This window comes from Notothenia coriiceps, unplaced genomic scaffold, assembly GCF_000735185.1.
Source record: "Notothenia coriiceps isolate Sejong01 unplaced genomic scaffold, NC01 NC01_scaffold00008051, whole genome shotgun sequence".
NCBI classification, from domain to species: domain Eukaryota; kingdom Metazoa; phylum Chordata; class Actinopteri; order Perciformes; family Nototheniidae; genus Notothenia; species Notothenia coriiceps.
Window position 1 is genome coordinate 189415 of NW_011340752.1, and position 25469 is coordinate 214883.

The 25469-nt window shown below is 39.0% G+C and overlaps 1 protein-coding gene across 4 annotated transcripts in view; it reads right to left on the reverse strand.

Annotated features, from left to right (window-relative positions):
• Positions 1–25469, reverse strand: part of LOC104944428 (rho GTPase-activating protein 44-like) — a 76524-nt gene that overhangs the window by 38237 nt on the left and 12818 nt on the right. For 3 of the 4 annotated variants that reach the window (XM_010769958.1, XM_010769957.1, XM_010769956.1), the window contains exons 1-4: positions 4978–5068; positions 2666–2705; positions 1413–1532; positions 858–934 (exon numbers count right to left, since the gene is read on the reverse strand). In XM_010769958.1, coding sequence (XP_010768260.1) covers positions 858–934; positions 1413–1532; positions 2666–2705; positions 4978–5039 — 299 coding nt within the window. In that variant the 5' untranslated portion in view covers positions 5040–5068. Of the gene's footprint in view, positions 1–857; positions 935–1412; positions 1533–2665; positions 2706–4977; positions 5069–25469 lie in introns of those variants that run through there. The other variant, XM_010769955.1, reaches the window with a different exon arrangement.

Consider the following 25469-nt stretch of genomic DNA (forward strand, 5'->3'; position numbering starts at 1 on the left):
TCTTAAAGGTCCCATTTCATGGCCATTTCTACTGATCAGATCATTGTTGAGGTCTACTAGAATATATTTACATTGTTCATTGTTCCAAAATCACATTGGTTTCTCATACAGCATCTCTGTATAGTATGTGTATTCACTGTCCTAAACGGCTTGTTGGAGCCTCTGTGCCCCCCCCCCCTCCCTATGAGCCCAGTGTCCGTCTGCGAGACAGCGAGACACAGCGAAACCCAGCCCGAAACCAGCCCGAACACACACACACCCGCAGCCTCGCCGCGTCCCGCCGTCTCAGGGAGGAGAAATCGGCGGAGCTGAGAAAAGATTGAGTGTGTGTGTGTGAGGAACCTAACGGCTCCGCAGACATAACGTAACGGCTCCACGGATTGGTCCATTTGGACCAATGGGTCCATTTGGGTATGGGCACGTCACTGTACCGAGGAAGAAAAAGAGAAATCTCCAACGAGGCGTTCTGGGGCAGCACAGACAGGTATTTTATGAGTTAGAGTTTTACTCGCTACAGGGTGTACTTTGAGGGTTTGTGCCTCTGTAGACCGTTTACATGCAGAAAAAGCTACATAACACACAAGGGGATGGGTAATAACCGGAAAAGCATGACATGGGACCTTTAACACAGTCACGGTTTGTCCTCATCTGGCTGCCTTTACTGGACAAGAAGTGTAAATCAGTTCTGGGTAATAAAACCATTCCTTTCCATGTCTGCGCTTAGAGAAAATGCTGCGAATGTTACAGATAATCAGTGATCTACATGTGTGTGTGTGTGTGTGTGTGTGTGTGTGTGTGTGTGTGTGTGTGTGTGTGTGTGTGTGTGTGTGTGTGTGTGTGTGTGTGTGTACACTTACCCTAGTAGGGACTCGTCTCCGAGCACCACCGCCCCTTCCACCATACATTGTGCAAGTGTAGTTAGAGGAAGCTTCTTCTACACAGAAATATTAAACAAACACAAAAGAAAAAAAAACATCCTTTATTATCTCTGATGGAGGAGATACTTTCTAATTAGTACCTGCACATCCACATAAATTCCCACTTTATGAGATGAAGTTGTTGTTCTCTCTTTTCCTTTGACAGGCCTTATCTGCTCCTGCCAATCAGGACCACCAACACCAAATGACGGAATGTTTTCTGTTTGTCCCTAAGCAGGATTACGGAAAAACTACTACGTAACTTTGTGAAAGGTTGAATCAGGGGCCAAAGAAGAACCTAGTAAGCTATGGGGCTGATCTGGGTCACTGTACGGATACACAAATATTGTTTCTCTTGACTTGTTAGCATTGATGTGGTTTTTTAATGATCTGAGAAATGTGTTCTTGACTGAATGCAACCATTAGACTTTGGTAGAGGTCTGCCCTCTCTGAGAGTCTCTGTAGGCATTAAAGTGTTTTTGGGTGTTTTCTCACCGAGGGAGACCTGACAGATTTCTTCTCCACCTCCACACCCTGCTGGCCCTGCAGACAGGCGGTCAGCTTCTTGTGTGTGCTGTGGGAAACCTGCTTAACCAGTTCCAGACGTTTCTCCACCTGAGACACAGGAAGAGAGAAAAGATAATACAAAAATACAATATACCTATTTGTCTTCCTACCTCTTACCCCTTACCTCATACCTAAAGTGCTAATTATCGGTCTAGATTGTTTTGGTGCGAGGGTCGTATATATTATATTGAAAAGGACATATAATGCTCATTTTCAGGCTCATTGTTGTGCCTCTACTGTAACATGTTTCCATTCTTTAATGTTCAAAAAGCTCTTTATTTGTCTCATACTGCCTGTGCTGCAGCACCTCTTTTCACCCTCTGTCTGAAACCAGAGCCCAGGCTGCTCTGTTGTGATTGGTCAACCTTTTAGAGATGTCCCGCCCCTTAGAAAATCAGGTACAATGTGTACATGAATTGGAGCGCTAGTCAATAGAAGTGTGAGTGTTACATAGTGATGTCACTATGTTACGGAAATAAATAAAGGCCATTAATCTATTAACATGCAGAAAAACCTATATAACACACTACAGGAAATGGAAACACCAAAATCAATAAAAGGGCCTCATTAACTAGCCAGATCATGACTTTGGACTTGGCAATACATTTCTGAACAATCTAGATTGATAGATAGCACTACAGGTAAGAGAACACATATGTAATATGGGGATGAACTATCCCTTTTAGTCATAGTCAGGATATCCCTATTTGCAGTTACTATCACACACTTGCAGGCTCTTACAGCCTGTCTGCCTGGCATCAAGAACAGCGTATTCCCATCCGGTGACACTTATACGACACCATTACCTGTCTCACTTAAATGCCTCTCATTTCATTATTAACACAACTCAGTGGAACCGTCGTGGCTGGCGCTGAGGGCGGCATTAATCAGATCAATTACAGCGCTGCACCCCGAGTCAATCAGTGGGGACGCTCAGCCTTTTGTCTCACAAAGAAGTTCAATTTCAGCGCTCATTAACGACGCCCGCAGGCAGTGCTCAGAGCCATTTGAAAAAGTCATTTCATGCAGGCTGAATACTTTGCATCGATGATGATTATTTTTTCCTGTGAGAGGCAGAAAACACACACACACACACACACACACACACACACACACACACACACACACACACACACACACACACACACACACACACACACACACACTTGATTGATTAGTACCTGTAGTAGGTCGTCACTCAATACTTCTGTTTTTTCCGCTCTGAAAGAGAAGAGAAGAAGAAAAAATGCAATTACATCATTTGCTGAACTTCTATAATTACAGTTGCACCCTGGAGCAAATATAGGAATGCTTATTTTTCTATCTGTTACAAATGGCTCAAGCTAATTCAAAGGAAAGACTACAAAGTCTAAGGATGGAAATCTGACAGGGAAAAAAGAACTTCGCCCAGTCAAAATCAAATTATCTCCACTTTACAATAGCAGCTGAAATGACTCTGAAGGCAACACAATACAGCCTCCACAGGCTCAACATGAAAGATAGTTAAGGTCCACCACATGAAGGATAGTCCCACTGCAGTGCACACAACAACGCATAAACATATCAGTGCACAATATAATAACTGCCAGATCATTTAATTACTTGCTTAAGTATGATAAAGCTATTTCTCTAATTGGATGGAAATATGACAAAGCTTGTTGATTAATTTCCAGAAAATGTTATTAAAAATAAATATGATGACACAAGAGTCTGAGGCTAGCTATAGCATCTCTGTGAGTCTGTATAATGATGAGCTCTACGGCACAGAGGAGATTTATCAGGATTTAAAACACACAAAAGAAGTTGGAGTTTAACCATTCATTGTTAGTATGTATTAACAACAAGATATGAAACACAATCAGCCTTATCCTTTAATAAGTAATCCTTTTTTAATGTGGACCTCTGTAACTCTACTGTAAATATTATAATAAATACTTCCAGCTGAGGTGATTTTATTTTCTGTCTTTGTGATTGTATTTTATTTGGTTAAATGGTCTTTGGACGATGTAGATAGATATAGACAAAAAGAAGAAGCCAACATTGTAAATATGATTATGTAAAGAGCTAAAACAAACAAAAAAAGGAACATTTTTGTTGTATTTTCTTTGAGTTGTTAGATCATCAGTTTCACCAAGCCATTTAACAAAATAAATCACAACACTATTGAATATATTGTCTACGAGTCTTAAGACCAGCATACAGAGGGAGAGGTGTGTGAAAGCACCAATGCTTGATCTAAAATGTAGATTTTAGCACTGGGATATATTAGGTATATATGAAATACCTCAATATGGACGTTGGGATCATATTGTAGGGTTGACTATTGAATCATGCTTTCATCAAATATTTACAGAAAGGGTTTTTTAAAGGAAAAATCCTCAGTAATGTGGATATAATATTATCTTAGCATGTAAAAACAAGTACTTAAATAATATCAACTTACTGTAATGCACTTTTTACACTTTTTTAACACTTAAATAATAACCTAATATTAATAATCTAAAAGCATGTCTCTCATATCATGATATCTATATCAAATTGAACTATTGCCCAGCATGACTGTCATTAAGATCTTCTACCGCTGAGTGATCTTCTCTGTCTTTGCTCGATACACATCGATATGATACATCAGGCTGAAAGCATCTTAACATTTAGCTTCTCTTTATTGCTTGTGCATTTGAAGACACAGAAAGCAATGTGGTTTGAAGAAAAATGAGATCGATGGCAACAAAACATGTGTTTCAAGCACTGATTCCAGAGATGAGCAGCATCGGCATACCAACAGTGATTTATAGCCCGTCCTGCTAACACCCTAAAACAGCTCAAAAGATTCCCCAAACATGTCCACGAATACACCGTCACTATTTCAACAAAGCATCTATGTATCCTCTTTGCACTAAAAAGCTGATTTGTATTGGCATGTCTAGAAAATAGTCAAACTGACACACAAGAAAGGAAATCACCTGAGATAAACTACTTCTGCCCTGGAGGTAAACATTTGTAGTTTAGGTAAAAGAAGAAGTAAAATTGTTCACAAGGGTAAAAATTGAGACCCCAGCAGCTTTAAGGATCTATAACAAATTATTTCCAATATTAATATTAGGAACAACCAGTATAAAATCATATTAATAGACATTTTACACATATATATCCTAATAATCAGCCATTAGTCTTGATATATATACCCCTTATATAGGCTGACATGTAAATAGTACCAATCAAGAAATGTCATAACAATCAATTATTTGCAAGAGTGCATGTTGCTATATAGAGTGCTATACAGATGCTTACAGTATAATCCAAACCTAAGACAATACGATCGTGAATCTGAATCATACAACAGCTCTGTCCTTTTCTTTCTGAACACCAACCAACAAAGTCTGTCTCACCTCATTTCCTCAACAACACAGACATCCCCTCTGATTGTATCCTGACACAGACACCTATCATCTAATCCAAATAAAAGGAACCTTAAAGTTCTCCCTGGACTTACAGGGCCTTTCTGTTCCTGCGAGAGGATCTAGTCCCGTTGATTTGCAGCTTTCTCTTCCACATCCCCCTTGCTAACTGGAGGACAACCACCTGCTTTCAGGCAGGAGCAGAGTGACAATGAGGGGGGGGGAGCGGAAGGACAGAGGGAGGAGAAGGAGGGCGTTAGCCTGAAGAATGAGACCTGACTATCTTGTCCTTTGACTCTCTCTCTTCACCTACAGTATCTGTCTTCTGAATGAATGAATTGATTTTGACCTTTTCAACCTCATACACCTTTGCTCTCATGGCTTGGCAGGATTATAATTATTCATCAAATGAAAACAAGAGTACAGTAGAAGAACAAATTACAATGATCAACCTTATAGAGCCCCTTTAAAGGAATAGCCGACTAAAAGTGGTAGACCAACCAAACTCCGCAGCCACCAGCACCACGTATAGGTGAAAAACTTTGAGACAAGGGGGTTTAGTTATGTCAATATCTGTTTGGCTTTGTGAGTGTGTGCATAGCTTTCGCAGAACGACAGTGTTTGTGTTAGCACAGCCACAATAGTTCTGTGTCTGTATGTTGATTTAACCTCATTTATTTCTGAAACACTGTGTGCAAATACAGGACTTGTTTTCTCCGAAGTTCAAAGTAAATCACTGACAGTCTCTGGATTCATTTCCTCTCTGACAACAAGGACAGATTTACTGGCTCAGTGATTTTAACTAGAGGGGGATAATGATCACACACATACACACACACACACACACACACACACACACACACACACACACACACACACACACACACACACACACACACACACACACACACACACACACACGAGCAGAACAACCTGCAGTCAGCTGCAACGTGTGTTTTTCCAACCCAACGACAAATATTCAGACTTGTTGACCTCCCAGTCCTGCATGTATTATATTTGCAAATGTGCCTCCATAATGGAATATAATAATATCTGCGTAGAGCGAGGATGATTTAAATGTCTCGAGTTGTCATTTACACAATTACCAGCAGGAGGCAAGATTCGATAATACTTCGACCTCATGTCTCCCTGAGGAAATGGAATATTAGCAGTATTCTAAAGCTGCAGCATAATGTACCTGCAGTGCTGCTGTAGATGCATGAATGTCAATGTGTTTCCCTGTAAAAAGCATCTGTATACCGATGTGTATTTAGTGACTTTAAGAGCACATATTGACAAACAGGGCACAATGTTAAAAGCAGACACTTTGGAGAAAAAAAAACCTTCGCAGTATGCATTTTAAACCCATACACATCTCCAACTAAATGCTTAATGTTTCTTCTCGCTCTGCCTGAAAAAGGTTTATTTTTTAAATAAAACATGCATGCTGCAAACATTTCCCCCCCAGGCCCTGCATATCTGCACATGTACGGAGAGGAGAAGGTCAGCTGTTAATGTTGTTGTGCTGACGTCCCCACTCCGGGGATTTAGTCGTTGTAACGCAGTGTGACGGGAGGTCACAGCTGAGGATGGGAGAGGCTGAACACCATATGGTCCATATTTGGGAAGATAGATCAAAATCGAATTGGACAATAAAAATGCTTGCAGGAAAATGTGGCCTTGTATCAGACAAGAAGGGAAAACCTCCATTCAGAATATTAATTTCAAGACCTTTCCATCTCTCTGCAGCTTTTAGTTAATTGTCTGACACATCAAGGGTGCTAAAACATCCCATATCAAAGCCTCAGCAGTAGAGTTAGGACTTTACTGCAGCATCAGCTTCTGTCATCACAGCCGGGATTCCCACTGGTATCGAGAGGAGAGAGGGGGAGGCGAGGCAGTGATGAAGAACTCAGAAGCAGGAGGAACTAGAAATAGTGTAAAAATGGGTTTCACAGTGATTGAGCGAAAGTATGAAATGACATATTGCTCTCCTTGAAAGATGACTCAGCTTTTTTCTTTTCCCATTACTCGGGTCCAGAACTTTTGTCAGATTAACAATTAGATTTTAAGTCATGGTGGACTGTTGGGGGTGCTGTGTACCAGGAGCTAAAGAAAGTGTGTTGATCCTTTGAGGAGGTTGGGGCAGTAGCTACATTCGAGCTAACTGCTAACAGTGGGGCTGTCCCAAGCCCCCAGGAAGTGCGCCGGACTCTGAGGAAAATATTTGTTGTGGCTGTCACCATAGATATATATAAATATAAACACTAGATGGCTCAAGGGGGAGTCGCCAGCGTAGTTCACCGGCGGCCATCTTGCCACAGTCAACAACTACTGCTACAGCTGTTGTAAGCAACATTGTTGCTGCCGATCTAATAACAGAGGACCTTCAAGTGGGGACACATGTACTACATCAGAGAGATGAGAGCTGCACAGTGGATCAGATCACTTCCACAATCAGAGTATACCTGGATATCGTATACGTTGTAATATTGTTGATGCATTTGTGTGAAAGTAGTATATTAATATTGTTGCTGGTCAAGCTGGAGTCAAACACGTTTTAATTAGTTTATCACGTCAAAGTGAACATTTGAGCTGAATTCAGGACATATTATGCTAATTTTCTGGATCATACTTGTATTTAGTGTCTCTACTGTGACATGTTTTCCTGCTTTAATTTTGAAAAAGCTCTTTATTTTTCTCATACTGCCTGTGCTGCAGCACCTCTTTTCACCCTTTGTCTGAAACCAAAGCCCAGTCTGCTCTGATTGGTTAGCTGGCCGGCTCTGTTCTGATTAATCAATCGTTTAGAGATTTCCCGCCCCTTAGCAATCACAAACACTGTGTTGGAGCACTAGCCAATTGTTACAGAGTGGTTTTATTATGTTGCCTAAGCTAAAAAAGGAGCCCAATGGAGGCGTTTCAGGCAGGGGGGGGAGTGTGTGGGAGAGAAACTCCCTCTGTAGGGAACATGGGATCTTAGCATTTCAAGACCAATTACATGCACAAAAATCTGTAGAATACACAACAGGAACAAATAAAAACATAATAGCGCCCTATCAATAAATTCCCTCCAGTTGTTCTTGCGACATTTCCAGCAAATGGCCGAGCAACTCAACAATGAAAAATAACCCCCCTGACCACAGCTAGCACATGCAGGGAAGGATAAGAAGCACAATACAGCACTCTAATTGTATCTTTTAAATATTGTCGGACAGACTATTTGGATGACTTGTCCGACGCATCCTTTCCTTTTTTAGTCATTAATTTCCTAAAAACAATATCAACAATGAAAGAAAAGATACCAATATAAACTGTCTGGGCTTCTGAGATGTCACAGCTCCTCACTTCAATTGCACCATTATTTCCTCTACCCACCTGCTGCCATGAGCTCCGGTCAATACTGCAGCAATGATGTGTGTCTGCACACAGCAGACCTGAGATAGCCATTATTTGTGTCGATTTAAGTGTATTCATTATATTTCTGCAGAGCCATAATTTAATCCACACATGGAGAAGCAGCAGGAAAAGAAAAAAGTGAGGTTTCTATCACTACACCAGAAGGATATAGAGCTCTTTGACTGCATTATTGCATTATGTAGGCTTTGATAGGAACAGGTCATACATATAGAAATCCGATTCATTCCATCCTAATAAGGGATTAAATATATGATGAGGAAAAAATGGTTCAAGGACAGTAAAATCCCAGGGGAAAGGATCCAGGTGAAGTCAGATTACCCAACATGCTTCTCTCCGGCCACTAACTGAGGGAGGGAAGAGGGGATGTTGGGGTTGCCATGGCAGCAGGTGTTGCAGAGACAGAGGCGATGGATGGATCAAAGATCGAAGTGAAGAAGAAGGCATGTGAAGATGAATGAGTAAAGTGGAGTCATTCCTCTAAGCAGCATCCTGAGGTGCGACGCCGGTGGTCGAGCATTCATTCGTCACAGCAGCAGAAGATGAGATCTGTATCTCTCTCTGTTTGCATCCACACACTCATCTTCTTTTGGTTTCAAGGTCATCTGCTTTGCCGAGAGGAGTGGGGGTAGAATAAGAAATAATCATGGAGCCTTTAAAGAAGATCCTGTCTCAGTAAAATGTAAATCGGTGCACATGTAATAATAATAACTTGTCAAGTGTTTCTGCCTTTGGACATGATAGAAATGTCTTTTTCAAACCATTTCTTATTTATAGAATGCTCTATTTTAGGCGTTTTGATCATCGTGGACATAAAACACTTAAAGCAGGACAACTAACAATTAACACAGAGCTGGATATAAAACTGGCATAAACTGCAGAAATACAGCCCGACCATAGACTTTAAAACCTTTTAAATTGTATTTTGGTTTCTTGTTTTGGCACAATCCTTTTGCGAGAGAAATCTGCCAAAAAGAGCAATTGCGTAGCATAATAATATAAAGTGTATTTAATAGTATTCAGAAATAAAATGTTCCACTGAGTTTCAACAATCTGTTTTTAACTTCAAAGTAAATCTTTCCTCTGTGGGGATTCACTCCAACACTTGAAAACATTGAGCCTTGTGCTTTTGACAACAGACCACCTTGATCCGAGTGTTCATGCAGTTTGCTGCATATTAAATAGCCCCCACACAACACAGCACAGATAACTAAACACAACCCGGGGCTAAAGCTCTACCCCAAATCAAAGTGCTGCTCACAGCCAAAAGTTTTGAGCGCCCAGGTCCAGTTCTCCAGAGGGTTGGCTATCTTTCTCGAGGAGCACTAAATCCCACAGCTTTTCTCAGCTGAATACAATGGATTGGCCTGACTCATTCCAGATTCAACCGGAGTACCTAGGGCCCCGTTGGCCATTTCGATTGACAAGGCAACAAACAGAGCAAAGAAAAATAAAAGTCTACCGTAGGAGGTCGCACACTTTTGAAAGCCTCCAAAGATTGACTTTCTACCTCCTGGGACTAAACGGTGCAGCCTGAAAATAGCACAGAACACCAAACTGAATATTTGCAACAAGAAAAGCATGCATGGCAAGTTTTAGAACTGAAAGAGCATAACACTTTTAAAAATACAGTTTCAATACAAAGGTGGATTCATGTACCTTATATTTAACTTGTCAGGGTGCTTTAAAAGAAGGTCACAATTACAAAATCAAGCCCAATTCCTGCAGCTCTATAATATTCTTAGGTCATAAGGAAAAAAAGATCCAATCGTTCTGTGTTGGTTGCTACAATAACAATTTCTACTTCAAATATAGATAATTTACTCAGTTGTAAACATTACTTGATTCTCTTGTTTAGGAATATATGTACACATCTGTGTTTTTCTTATTTTATTGTTTTTAATTCTTTGTATATCGTCTGTTTATGTATTATTATTTTACTTAATTATTTGTATTAATTTTTTGTTGTTGTTATTATTCCCTGTCTTTAACTTGTAGTCTATTTTAATTGTGTTTACTTACTTATGAATATTACAACCACGCTATTGCAGAATGATAATTTTATTACAACTGATTATTGATTATTATTCTCCTTTTGCATATGGAGAGTTGAAAGTATGTTCTGCTGTATACTGTCTATGACCTGTATTCCTAAGAAAAATTTGAATAGCAAAAACATATATATATAGATAATTTAAGGTTCTATGCACAAACAATTAGAAACTGTTATTATTGTCAAACAACTTAAGTTGCCATTTTGGCAGTGCAGCTGAAATGACATACCTTACGTCACAGCGTGTCATGAAGAGTCAGCTGGTCTTGAACAAATGACAAAGACATGTCTTGTGAGGAAGAACAGAGATCTGATTTTAAAGTGTCTTTAAAGACTGGGAAGTGACTCAGGCAGCTGTGCTGCTCAGACTGAAACTGTAGTGCCTTGTGGTTTGATGGTATCAATATTTCAGTAGAGCTACAAATACAGGCATCTCAACAATATTGTAAGAGTGGTCCGGGTGCTCTGAAGGAGGGCTGCAACAATTACTTTTATTATCAGTTCATCTGCTGTTTATCAAACTATTTATTAATGTCTTGTTTAACCAATAAAATATATGTTTTGCCTTACAAACAGCTCAAAACCCAAACTATTACGTTTAAATACATCTATTGTTGCCTGAGGAATTACTGAAATTATCAATCGATTATCCAAAAAGTTAATAGTAATTGTTCTGCTAATATTATGAATGAATTGAATGATCATTTGAAGTCAAAATATGTGCATTAATTAAAAAAATAGAGCACTTCATAATGATTCATATTTCCCTTCAACAACATCTTGGAGTATTTACCTTTTCACTTGGCTACATTTATTTGACAGATTAAGCAACCAAGCAGTATATAAAATATATTTGTATTTAAATATAATACAATAATATAATTGCATTTTTACAAAAGTACTTTTTCATTATTTATTTAAAATTGATGGTTGTACTGACTTACTTTTTCAATGCAGGACACGTAGATGTAACAGAGTATGTAGCAGCACTGTGCCATTTCTACTTTTACTTCAGTAGAGTATCTGGGTACTTGTTTTATCACCGGAAAAAATTGTTAATGTTTTTTTTCGTAAAAATCAAGATGTTGCATCTGTTCACGAACAACAGAACAATTCCTGTAACTTTACATCAAAAAGAAAGTACTGCGAGTGCACTGATCATGTGAGAACACAATAACTGTAGTGTTGTCTGCCTCCCTGTCTGAACTCTCCCACACTCAGCGTGTGGACATGCGATCCGACCCTGTGGCTTTATTTTCATATTCTTCATCCAGCTGGCCTGAGCACACTGATGGTGCTTTTTGACACCAGAGACACTGAAACATGTTGAAATGTTCGGGCTCAGGACAACGACCCCAGGTTCACTGACGGGACACCTGTGTGCTGATGCAACTGCTGCTTTACAAATAATACCTCCCATTCATTGTTCATCTTATTCAAAAGGAAGGGGAGACTTTTCTTCTGCTGTTTTCTGTTCATCCCTGAACTCTACTAAAGTAAGACCTGCGAAAGAAAATACGGTTCGCCTTTTATACGTGTTGGCAGTACAATTACTGTACGTACAACAAACACTGTAAATCACATGTGTGGGGGACCAATGGCACCTTCCTTTCCCCCTACTACCCAGGCCCTCTCTCAGAATACAACAATCTTCAAACTCAACCTTTAACCCGGTCCCAGAATAAATCTGTCCACAGAAATATAATATCAAAACCTGCAAAGTTACTAAAACCTTTTCTTTGGTAGTTCCTGCTACAATATGTCTCATAGAGAATATTGCCAACATCTCAACTGAAAGTGGGCAGCCCTACACAGGGTCGATATGAGTAATTGTTCCTCCTTAGATTATTTCATTTCAGAGATTTAAAGGCTTGAAGAGGTCAATTCATACGGCATTTTAAAAATGTTAGGCTATATTGGAGATATATATATGCTAATATGTTCTAAATGTTAAAGTTTCAGCCTTTCAGTTGGCAATATTTGCTGTTCTTCATAACAAACATGATAAATTGGCTGAATTATTGTGATTGGCTTCTTTTTCTGACATTCTATAGTTGACAACATAAGACAATAATAATCTTGAAATCTTGAAAACCAGCATGTTGGGCCAATTAGCTAGTAGAGGCCATTTTATACAAATCCATGTTTACAAATCCTGCAGGTCCAAGAGAAAACTGAACATCTGCTGAATGTGGCAGAATCTTCATCCAGCTACTAGACGTGTTTTCGTTTATCCCAGCCCCCTCCCTCCACCCCCCTCCTCCCAGTCCCCCTCTCCCTAACAGGCGTTGGGTCAGAGCCAGCGATGGGGTGTGCTGGAGTCTCAAATGTTTTTGCAAGCCGGTAAAAGCTCTGATGCCTTGTTTCCTTCGTTTGCTCTCTTGCTTTTATCTCCTATTTTTCTGCTTCTCACATCTCCGTAAAAAGTTCCTCTGCCAGCGCTCCCAGCACTGTGTAGCCGGGGGAACACACAGCAATCTGGCAGCCGGTCAGAGGGCAGCTCATTGGACTCGTCTCTACTGGAGGATTGGGAGGGGAAGACTTCTCTCCTGCCAACTTCTCATCATACTCAACAATTACACAGAATGCCTAATAGCTGTGAGAAGAGGACAGAAAGGACAAGTAGGATACAAACACCAAGAAAGCAGTCCCAGGGTTGGGTTGCACCAACATGAAGTTATCTTTCTTTTCTTGTCAGTATTAAGTGGAATATGAAAGAAAAAAAAGCGCTTTATAAATACCATGTATTATTAATATTATCCTGTCTAGGGTTTATAATTAATCAGTGTTGTCTAGTCTGTTATTGTCATTTTGTATTCTTTTAAAACACTTTGTGATCATGATCTTTGAACAATACTAAATAAACTTTAAACCTGGTAGAACTGAAGCAAATTTGAAGAGGAAAAGAAAGTAACATTTAGTTTAAAATACACTTTTTAATGTAAAGTATTAGGCAAAAATAATCAAGTTGTGTTTTTCGGTCTAGTTGATCTTATGAAACTGTCTGAAATTTGCACAAAACACTTTTTTTTAAGTTATGTCACCTTTTGCAAGATTATTTTGGCAGCCTAGTTTTCTCAAAGATCCAGAAAAAGATCTTCGATGCCAAACCATCATAACCTTTAAACAGATGTTTTAGCAAGTCAATCTGTTTTATATTTACTTTCTAGGTCCTTACCGCACACAGTGACATCAATATGTTACATTTGCGATTCTATTGGCTAACGCTCCAACTCATTGGAACTTGCAATGCTAGGACACATCCTAGCATTGCACAGCTCTAATTCAGACAGAGGGTGAAAAGAGGTGCTGCAGCACAGGCAGAATGAGAAACATAAAGATCTTTTAAAACATTAAAGCATGTAAATATGTCACAGTATGTCCTCTTCTGTATTCACTCATTTTGGAACTAGTTTTTGCTATAGGAATAATGTTGTTGTTAATCCTTGTTGGTGCAACCCAGCAAAAAGGTGACAAACAAAAGCCCTTTATATTCCTGTTGGAGCGGGTAAATAAGTCATGCAGGTGACAGCAGAGACAATCTGGAGGGGTGACAGCATTGTCAAAGTGACGGAGGGTGCAGAGTGTTTTGTTGTTCGTCACGCTGAAGGCTAACAATAACAGTGTTCTGTGAGTTAGTTCCAAACTCCTCTCTCACATCTTCAGACTCACTGTTCCCTTCACAGCATTCAGTAAAGGGAGGTTAGGCTGTTGCCTTGGATACCGTTGACCTCCCCCCTCCTTGGTCATGCAGACAGAGCATCATCGCTCACATCTGAGCCTCAAGACTTCAGCCTCTAACATTTCTGAGAGTGACATTTCACTTCTGGAGGTTCATCTACCAGACGTCTAGCCCTGACTCAGGACGGTCATATTTCAGGGTGTTGGCAGATTCTCTAAAACACGACTTGTATGATGTCAATCTTTCTTTGCTTTTAAACAAAACATTTTCAAATTGTATAAATAAATACAGCTATCAATAAATATAATAAAAGTTTGACCGCAAAATGTTGTTTCTGTCACTTTTCGTTCATCAAAGACAAAACAAAATTCCTAATTCACTTATTTGCTTACAGAAGGCTAATAAAGTTAAGGGGAGACACTACAGGTGACAATCTTTATCTAATATTATAACAGCTATTGTGGATTTGTATGTTGAATTATACAAAAAAGTCAATATAATGCTATTTTTGGTGATATGTTTGTTATATGTGTGATTACACAGAGTGCAATATTTCCCTGTGTCTCTGAAAACCAGAAGTCTGTTTTTAAGGAGTTAATGGACATGTAAGTATTTCTCTCAACACTGACAGAACAGCACCAGAGGTTAAAGTACATCTGTGACTGTAACTGCAACTTGAACATATGTAACTGTCAATCACGGTATACTCTCACACGGCATATGTACACATGAATAATGAGTTGACACAAACACAAACATGAGAGACTCCCACAGCAGGGAGGAGACAGCAGGCGTGAATCGAGGCATTACTGCAGCGCTGATGTCACGTTTCACTGTGGGATCACACCAATAAACCCAACAGCTGTTTCCTGCTCCACACAGAGCAGTGTGAAGCACAGACAGATCTTTGATAAGTGAACGAACTCAATATTTGACTCAAATTCTTGGAACTTTTCTCCCCAAAAAGAATGTTAATATGGATCATTTCACATTTATTTGAACCTTATTTTACAGTAATAGTCATATTTGAGAACAGGTTTGACTCTACCACTTTTTATAGAAGTAAAACCAAATGCTTAAAATTGAAAAAATAATTCTATAATTGCACAGGACAAATTAATGTGCGCTTATACAGTGGTTAAAGTTAAATTAGTCAGTTTTCATGTTTACAAAATGTACATTTTGTATAACTTAACTTGTTGCCATTATTTTCTCTTAAAAATGAAGTATAATTGATACTTTTGTGATGAGGGATGATGCTGTACTTCAGGCAGTACACTGTGTGTAGTTCCTTTGAATCTTGATTTAAAGATTGATTACCGCTTGTCTTTTTTGACTTGTTGGATTTTTTTCTAGGTAATGTGGCCATTATTCCGGATCCAGCACAATGTTATCATTACTGATTAGTAAAATAAGAAATATGAAGTTTTTCGAGCAGTATTCCTCAAATTCTCCACTGATCCTGCTTGTGTCTGACTTTAATAAAGACATTTGTCTTTGTTACTCCTGACTCTGTTACCTTCAAGAAAAAGAAATACATATGTTGATATGTTGCAATAGTAAATCATATTTAAATGCCTATGTTTCCTTTTTCTACATGTTTAGACTGCGAACCATGTTTTTTGATCCTCCATTTATCATTAGGGGTTGAAAAGGTTATTAGGTTTTTAATTGAACATTAATATAAACGGCTTAGTATTGCAATTTTGATCAATCAAGAAATCTTTGATTTTGTTATTTTTTTTGTTATGTGTTTATGTATATCAATAGTGGGGGGAGGCGTCTACATAAGACAATGTTTTTGGACAATCTTATCAATCAATTCTTATTTCTGTTTATATACATGTGTATATGCAAATAGAGAAAGAAAGAACACTGGCAGCTCTCTGACAGAGTGCACTCCACAGTACACTCCACAGTACACTCCACTGTATTGAGGTCATAAAGGCAGGTAATAATAAACCTTCAGATTACATTGTATGTTTTATAGAGGCAGCCTCCAGCTTTATAAAGTAATATCCTTCCTCACACATGACGCTCTTCTCACCACAGAGAGAAACAATACATCTTCTTTACTTTAAAGTCATGTGTGTGTTAAAGTACTGAGACACAAAGGAGGCAGTGAGACTGAGAGAGCAATCCATGCATGCAAGCATCCTTAAACAGCATCTTGTGACAGGAAATGATCCGGAGAGAGCGTCATCACTACAACTTGTAACGGGACACGTTGTTTATTTATAGATCTGAGGTGAACTACACTGATACGTCTGTTTTCTGTTCCCTTATGTCTGGTGCTGTTTTACATTTAGTCTGTGTTTCTTTCACCTTACAAACATATCATCAGTTACTAACCCTAATCATGTAGTCTTTCTTCCTAAACATCATTTTGTACAGCGATATTGTTTTATTTTTGTTTCAGTTGTTGAAACAAATTATTTTCAATTCAACATTAAACACGTCTCAAAACATAATTGAGAATGTAGTTGAATTATATGGGAATACTATTTTTAGGAGACAGTATTGTAATCTTTGTAATGTCATCAAAGAAGTTTGAGTTTTAGACAATTTTCGAACAAAATTAGCCAGTAAAAGATGCAATTTGGGTGTTTTTCATGACTTTGTTAATGAAATGTTATGTTTCACACATCAACTAATTGTAAAGATAATTGGCATGTTAATGGACAATGAAAACAATTATACTTGCAGCCTTTAAAGCACAACCATTTTTTAAATATGATTCTGTTTCTGTAATAATGAAAGCCCCTCTGGTTTGAACCTATAACACAATTGAGAAAAGCACGTTTTTTATCAAGTGATAGTATCACTGTGATATGAGGAAAGATGTTTGCTATGCTGCTCCCAAAGTGAGTAGTGGGTGGTAATCAGCAACCATTATAAATAATACTAACTACATGTTCTTCTGCAAAGGGTTGCGAGCCTGGCAACAACAACAAAAATAGATCTAAAGGTAACTCAGGCACACAAAAAACAAGATGGCTTGGATACCCAATACTAAATCTGATGGTGCCAACATTAAGTGTATAGAATATGAGGCAGCATGCAGCCTCTGCATGTGCATCTGGATAATGGCCGCCTTGGGAAATCCTCTGAATCTCTGTCAGCGGCTTTGCAGGCTTTTAACCCATGCCCTCTGTCAGAGCTATATAGGCACAAATACGTATACATCTACACACAGGCTCAGGGACACACACAGCCACACCCATGCATGCATGCATGCATGCAGTCGGTCACACACACACACACACGCACACGCACACGCACACGCGCACACACACAAACACACACACTGATGCTGTGATCTAATTTTAGGCGACTCGCTAGATTTACGAGCCTTCCACAATCCTCAATGGATTAAGCGGTATGGCCGGGCTATTTGATTATTATGATACGGTACTTTGGATGATGCAACACTATGTGCATCTGATGTCACTACACTATGCTAATCCTTTAGAATATATAAGGGAAATGCAATACTAAAGAATTAATTTAGGGTTATGGTGGGAGATATTGCCATTTTATAGCCATTGAAGCTACGGATATTGCTGCAACAACAACAACTGCATGGACTTTCATCAAATTTGGTACATCCATTCTTGATCCCAAGAGGATGAACCCTCTTGACTTTGGTGATCCTCTGACTTTTCATTAGGACATGCACATATTACAATTGTACAGTATTTGGTTTATGATCAAGCCTCAGATAAACGTTGGGTTTATTAGCAGCGATGTGCTATTCATTTATCATGTAAGGCGCTTGTCTTTGAACTGAAGGGCGTACTTTTCCTCGCACAACAGCGGTATGTGTGACATATGTTACAGTTTTCCCAGAGGCCCATGATTGGTTGGCATTGCACGGCGAACATAAGAGATGAAAAAAGAAATGCTGCCAGATTCTGTGATTTCCGGCTCAACTGGGATTTGATGGATTACTCCAGTAATAATTAGTTTAGGTGTGTTGACAGAAATAATTCTACCCTGCTTTATTATAGATTAAAAAGAAGAAAGGATGATTCTTGAAAGATGATGCAGTTTAATAGATAAAAAAATACATCATAAATAATCTAGCTATCTGAGAGCTAGTTGATTTAAAGAAAATTGTAATATTCTCTACACTTACAGGCCCTCAATTGTGTCTGTGCATTCTGAACAAAGGTCCAATTGGGGTGAAACAAATATGTATATTTGTTTACAATGTGATATGGCTCAATTATACTGTGGCATTTAACATGTTGATACAAGTCAAGGGTCTTAATACTTCATAATTGTCCTTTCTAATTTCTGCACTTCTCCTAATCATGACAAATAATACTTTAAGGAAATATTGGAGTAACTTAAGGCCACAGGAGGCTTCTTAAAAACAGTCTAAATATTTATCTCCCACAGTAATAAACAAACAGCAGGAGGAGGTTAATTACTTTTCCTCGAGGCCAAGAATAAAAACGCGACAGGTAGTAATATATTAAACTGAATTGGTTTATCAAGTGAAACAAGTGTGCACAGATAGTTTAAAGTGGCTACTAATGAGAACATGTCGTACACAGTGGTATGTTTTCTTTGTTTAAGGTATGAGGCCATAGGGTGGCGTGTCACCAAGGCATGTATAGACTTGGTGTATCAGAAAAGTGACAACAGAAAGTGACACACTACTAGGCGACATTCCTGCAAAGGGAACGTGGTTTGACTTCCTTGTTTGAGAGGACAAAGAGATAACAACAAGCTGTTGAGGTATATGACAGCTAAACATGTGTGAAAATGTGTGTATGGACATGTTTGTATGTTTTGTGATCTTATCCGGCATAATAAGCAGGTGACACAGGTAGCTGCTAGCTCCATTAGCTGCTGTGACTCACCATCTCTCACTTTCATCGCCCCATTGAAAAAGTGAAATGTATATGTTGTTGCCGCTTTGATTGTCATGAATAGAATTTCTAACCAATCCAAGCAACATTCTTAAAGTATTATCTTCTTAATACCTTATTAATCATATATTCCATAAAGGAATGTGGACATCACATGTCTTGATCTAAAGCTATCAGAGAACATGCTGAGCTAACGCTAGCTGCAGCCAAAGAGCACTGGAGATTTTGAACGTCCAACTGATTTATTCCGTGTTTCACCATTTATACTCCAATCAACCGGTCTGTTTCTTTTTGGTCCTGGTAAAAACCTCTTGGACGATGAACACTGAAGAATTCCTAACAGGTAGAAGCTGAAAGCAATGAGCACAATCATTTACTATTTGAGTATGTATAAAGAGTAATAACAGATGATCAGATTTTCTCCAAAAGAGAAGAGCCTTCCTGACAGTAAACTGCAGAGATTAGTGTCTATCAAGGCAATTTGAGTCCCTTCACCTCATTAGCTAACGAGCTAGATTTTATAGGTTAAACCCTTCAGGCATCAGGACTTTCACCTTCATAAAAAGAGGTGTGACTAAAACATTTGTGTGCGCTCAGCATGCCGCACAGTGGAGGGAGGCCTTCGTCTCTCACCCTGTGCCTTTCTTTTCTTACACACAGTTACAAGCACAGCACGAGGCGTTCTCTTTCTATTCTCTATCGACCCTTATCTTCTCTGAATTTTACAAACATCATTTTCAAGGAACCCCACAACGCCTGACGAAATAAAAAGCAGCAGAGATGTCTCTGGCTCCAAAGACTGCAGATGAAGCAACACCTTGCCTCGGGCTCTTCTGAGCTCCTCTGGGTTCCCTTGGACCTGTTACTATGAGCTGCACACACACACACATGGAGAGAGGGAGAGAGATTTTTATGGCGCTCCCCGCAAGGCCTCGCTCTTCATTGCGACCCACATTCTGTGTGACGGAGAAAAAAATCACTCACTGTTATTATCGCAGGATGGGAGCCTGAAATAGCGTGTGTTGAAATGCTGCAAGTGTGCATTTCTTAAGCAAATAATATGCGTCATGTGCTTCTAGATTCCCTTCACAGTAGTCCATTTTCAGCATGATAGCGTTCAACATGCATGTATCATTCATGAGCCGGAAAAAGGTTGATGGCGCAGGAGGAAAGGGAGACTTAAAGATGGAGGGTGCAAAAAGGGAAAGAAAAAGGTGAGAAAATCTCTCTGTGAAGCAAACGTAATCCTTCAGTCGCTACGCTTCATCTACTGCGCCATGTCGTGTTTTCAAAATGTCAGCTGCGGTTTCATCAGGCTTCATACGGCTCTCCAACCGGCACCAGATGCCTTTAGAGGAGAGGCCCTCAGGCAAGAAACCCTGGACCCCACATCTGCCTCCAAACAAACACACATTGACACACACACACACACTTGCTTTGTTCAACACTGGGACGACATGAGAAGAACACTCTTCAGGTGACGGGTGGAGTATTACAGTCATGGAGGTGGGGGTGGGGGTGGGGGGGCTTCGTAACAGAGAAAGTCTGTTTCCCTGCATGCACAGGGAAGAGCACCTGCTACGTTTTTAGGAGCATATGCTGCTCTTTTCAGCTACAAGTCATCGAGGGCGTTTCACGACAGGAGGATCTGATAGCAAGCCATCCATCATAAGAAACAAAATTGTACTAAAGTATTGAAAGTAAAAATAATAAATTGATATATTGCCGAGAAGGCGTGTCCCTACAACAAACACATTGCAAGCTGATACCCTCTTTCGTGCATTCATCAAAAGGATTCCTGACAGGATTGTGAGCGTGAGAAATTAGCTATGAGAGTCAGATGAAAGAGAATTCTCCCTCTTATCTTTTAGAAATCAAGCAGCATTTTCTGATTCCTCTAAAACTGGACGGCTCACAGGATGTTGGATTTCTTTTCAGCCAAACAGACTTTATTTTATAGCAATGACAGCCTTCGCAAGGCTGAAAATGTTGGCAACCTTTCAATAGCTGCATGTATTTAACTGCACCAATAAAAACTGATAGACGTGTCACTCTTGTTCATACTGTAAATGCCATTGTAATATTCTCAATGGTGCGAGATAAATCTGATGTGAATGCTAGCTAACCTTTCTACACAGTCACAGCACTAATTGCTATTTACAGTGTTACACAAGTGACATTTTCCTTTATGCTAGCTGTTCATAGCTCCATTCAGCTGCGTGGCGTGATGCATAAATCCATCCTGAGGATCTGAGATGAGACGGAGGGGGAAGCCTGGCTGGTGTGTGCGCGTGCTTGCGTGCGTTCGTTCGTGCGTGCGTGTGTGTGTGAGTGAGTCATCACCTGCATCATGTGGCTTCAGGCTGCCTGGACACTGAGACAGTCTGCAGAGAATGACCCACACATTTCAAGATGCAGTCCAGGAATTGTGTTGAAGTGAATATATATTACTGAAGTATTTCTAAGATTTACTTGCATTACCCAAGTTATGCACTTAATTAATGATTTGAGGTACTTAACGAAACTGAGTAAAAGTACCTCAAATGCTCTCTATAGTGTAAATGCTCTACACAAAAGCTCTTTTTTTTGTTTTATCACAGCTTTTGTGTAGAGTATTTCCTTCTCATGCCACATCACACACTATAAATCAATTAACACAACATTTATTTGCAACTATTTTGAAACTCATTTTGTTATTTTGCATGTAATGACATGTCATGGTTCCAGCGTCAGAAACATGATTCTATGAGGATTTTCCTTTGAATTATTTATATATTTTTAATATTTTGGGGATTAGGTAACTGTAATGACATTTCTTATTTTGTTCATATTTTTACAAAATAAATAATTAATCAAGCAAAGAGGGAAAACAACCAGTTTGATGATGATAATAAAAATATGGTAACAAAATGGGCTCCACCTAAACCAACTACAGCAGAATGCCTTTACTGAATGCATGATTAATGGTAAACAATTAATGATTTAAAAAAAAGTATATTACAAATACTGTTCATTTTCCTGATTATATATACTTTTACTTTAAAATAAAAGCGTTTTTTTTATGTTTAAATCCAGCTTCTTTGTAAGTGAAAATATCAACGGTAAATAAATAAGTACATTGCATGTTTTAAAGCCTTAAAAAAGTCTGCATGTATGTTTCACCTTGCCTCCATAAAGTGGATTACATTTGATTCAATCTGATTTTCTCAAACTCTGGAGAACTTTGTACAAACTCTGCTGCCTTCCTTTCTCTCCTGCAAATACTAATTCAACGTCAGTATTATTTTGTCTTTAACCATAGCGCTTTAAAGCATCATTGCATCATCTGTAATGACGAGTTCTTTGAGTAGAAGTGAGAAAAGCAGGAAACCAAAAGCAGAGAAACCCACTCTGCAGGACAACAAAGTGGGTCAGAGCTCTGTCAGGGCGCCAGAGGATCTGCCTGAAGCCCTCACACATGAGCGGACATGTCAACTTCATGAAAAAAGGAATAGATTGATTTGGATCAGTATCGCTTACTTTATCCATCAAATTACAATCCAACAAGCAGTCGTTACATAACCTTCAGCTGCATGTGTTTTCCTTTCATACGGGCTCAATAACCATACTGTAAACGCTGAATAATCTTCTGATGAATGCTAACATCCCGCTCCTCGGGGTCGTCCTGCATGACTGAACGCCTCATTGATGCAGCGCCGTGTACACAGAGAGACCTTCAAGCCAACTTATGATGACAGTAAATCATCTCAACTGCTGCTGTCATAGTTACAAAAGGTTGAACAAAAGCAGTATGGAGCGACATGAAATCTCCATACATGATAAACAGCATGCATGTAAAACCATCCCAAATGAGTCCCAATTTGTAACACATTTCAAACACTATTTCCAAAACTGATCCCCTTCTAGATGTGCCTGTTAGCAGCACAAGCCCCCTCAAAAATGGAAGTAAACAGAACTAAAGTTAAATAAATAATTCAAACTCTGATCATGAGTCGTGAAAATGTTAAATCAGGCAAGTTAAGCTCACTAAACCTGACAAAACAATTAAAATGAAGATATTAGCTTGACTCAACACCTCTTCACACCAGTTCAACGGGAGGGATTACATTGAATTTAATCTTCATCATTATTCTTTAAATCATGAAAATTAACCATGCGATAAAAAAAACACACAGAAAGTTTCTGTTATGTAAAGGTTTTTTAAACTAGCCAATGTTTTTAACAAGTTTTAACTCTCAATAATGCATGATGGGAATTCTGCTAGTGTGCTGATCATCTTCAGAAACTTCATTTAATGAGTTGAGGGACCTCACAGCAGTAAATATATTGAATTTGTCAAGATTAATTAAATGTAATTAAGTGACCTCCGTCTCCATCATTGCCAGTTATATCTCCATTATCTGTTATACAAAATAAAGTTTTGTCTACGCAGATAATAACCTCCATTTATATAATGAATAAACCAGCATCAGATTTATTGGTATTCCATGGATTGCACACACAAAAAAACAATTAAGAAAAATAATCAAGATATAATTGGTTTTACTAATGAACCCTTCATTCACGTTGCCAGTAGATTGCTTTATCACATTAACTGTCGATTAAGAGGATACAATTATTGTTGCCATACTAACCTCCACCAATTGCAAATGTAATCCTCACTCATAGTATTACCAACCTCTCTGCAGTGTGTTGGCACCAGCGTCAGGTCTACTGATAGCTGCACATGGTGTGTCCTGCGGCCAGCTGTGCATTATACAGTAGGAGTTCCCTTTTCTTGACTGCTGAGTCATAACATACCTGCCAAACCACTTCGTTCTTCTCTGTAGATTTGTGGTATTTGAATTACACAATAGAGATGATACAATAATCACTTTAAAGCTCCATTTCGCTTTTTGTTGACACTGAATCAAATGTGCTGCTGATCCCAATGACAATAAAACCGCCCAGTGTTCAGAATTGTACACATTCAAACTACTTAATATTGTATTCTAATGCAATGCAATCTAATACTAAAGTTGCATCTAAAGAGATTATGTTGACGATTACTATTAAATAAACCTTATTTCTACGTGTTCTATTTATATAGCCTTGTGCTTCCTACCTTTTTATGTCTTATATAAAGCCCTTTGAATTTCATTGTTGTTTAAAGGTGCTAAAAAAATTCATACACCCTTATTTGGTCGATGAATCAGCAGTACCTATATGTAAAGCAACGTCTTCAAATAGCTCATTTATTCTGTTTAGCGCTTCAAAACCCCAAAGTGGGTCAATTTACAATGATGCAAAACAGAAAAGGAAGCAAATCCTCACATTTGAGAAACTAAACAAAGCAACATGTGGTCTTTTTTCCCTCAATATTGACTAAAATCATTCCTTAACATGCCTTTATTATAGGGCTCCATCTGTTTTGTTTCACCCCCTCATATGTGCCATTCATATGGTGATATCTGTCCTCAGGATTCAAACACTTTCCCCTTCCATTCCCCTCTGAACAAACACTTGTTCTTATAAGTTGCAAATGCTGAGCAAAAGCTGCTCTCCTCTTGTACACTAGACTAAATGACAGACAGTCAGATTAATTTCCAAGGCTCCAGAGGAGGCAGGACGGGGGCTAACTGCACCCCTGTAGTGCGATGGAGGCATCTTGTTATCAGCAGAGACATCTTTACTAAGCCTTCTTATCACAGAGCTGCTCGGCTGATTGCTCTAAGACAACACTTTCTTTTTTTTAAAGAGAGGTTATGAAGAGTGCATGGAGTTTTGATAAGAGCAACACATAGGAACACATGGGCTGTCTGAGGCTACACTGTTTCTAAAAACACTCGCCTGGCAGGACACATGTGTCATCAGGTGTAGGTGAAGCTGCTCCTATGTGTGATGTCAGCCTTTGTGCAGTGGTTGGGACATTATGTGCAAGGCAGGGTAAGTTGCAATGTTTAACATCAAATAAAACATGTGATTCAATGTACTTTGACATACTCCTAAAGTTCGGAAACAAAATGAACCTTAACTCAGACAGAAACAAAGACTAATGCTTTGTTAACAGTACATACAAGTGAGTTACTTGCTTGGATGTAGGCACACATCTCTGCGATACCATATCCACTTTCAATTTCTCCTCTGTTGTCACACTACAAATGTCTGACCTTGAATATTAAATACTTTTACAACATGTGACTTCCTTGATGAAAATGTTGGCAGGAAGGGAAACTGAGGGATCATAGCAGAAATCAGACAGAGCTGGTTGAAAAGAATCTGCTAGTGGGACCTTGAGTTATTTTTGTCAAATTAGATGAATATTATGGAGAGAGAGGTGGTTCAATTTAATGGTAGAAGGACAACAAGAAGTCTAAGTCCTAGAGTCTTTGGGGCACTGCCAAATGGTGTCATTTCCCTCCACTCCTGATTTGGAACAAACCCTATTCCAGACAGAGAGCGTGCACTGGACGACTCTGCAAATCTTCACTGTCATGCATGAAATTCAAACGCATTCATAGGTTATTTTTCTCAATGAAAAAGCTAATACAAAACTGTTAACCAAGCTTAATGTCT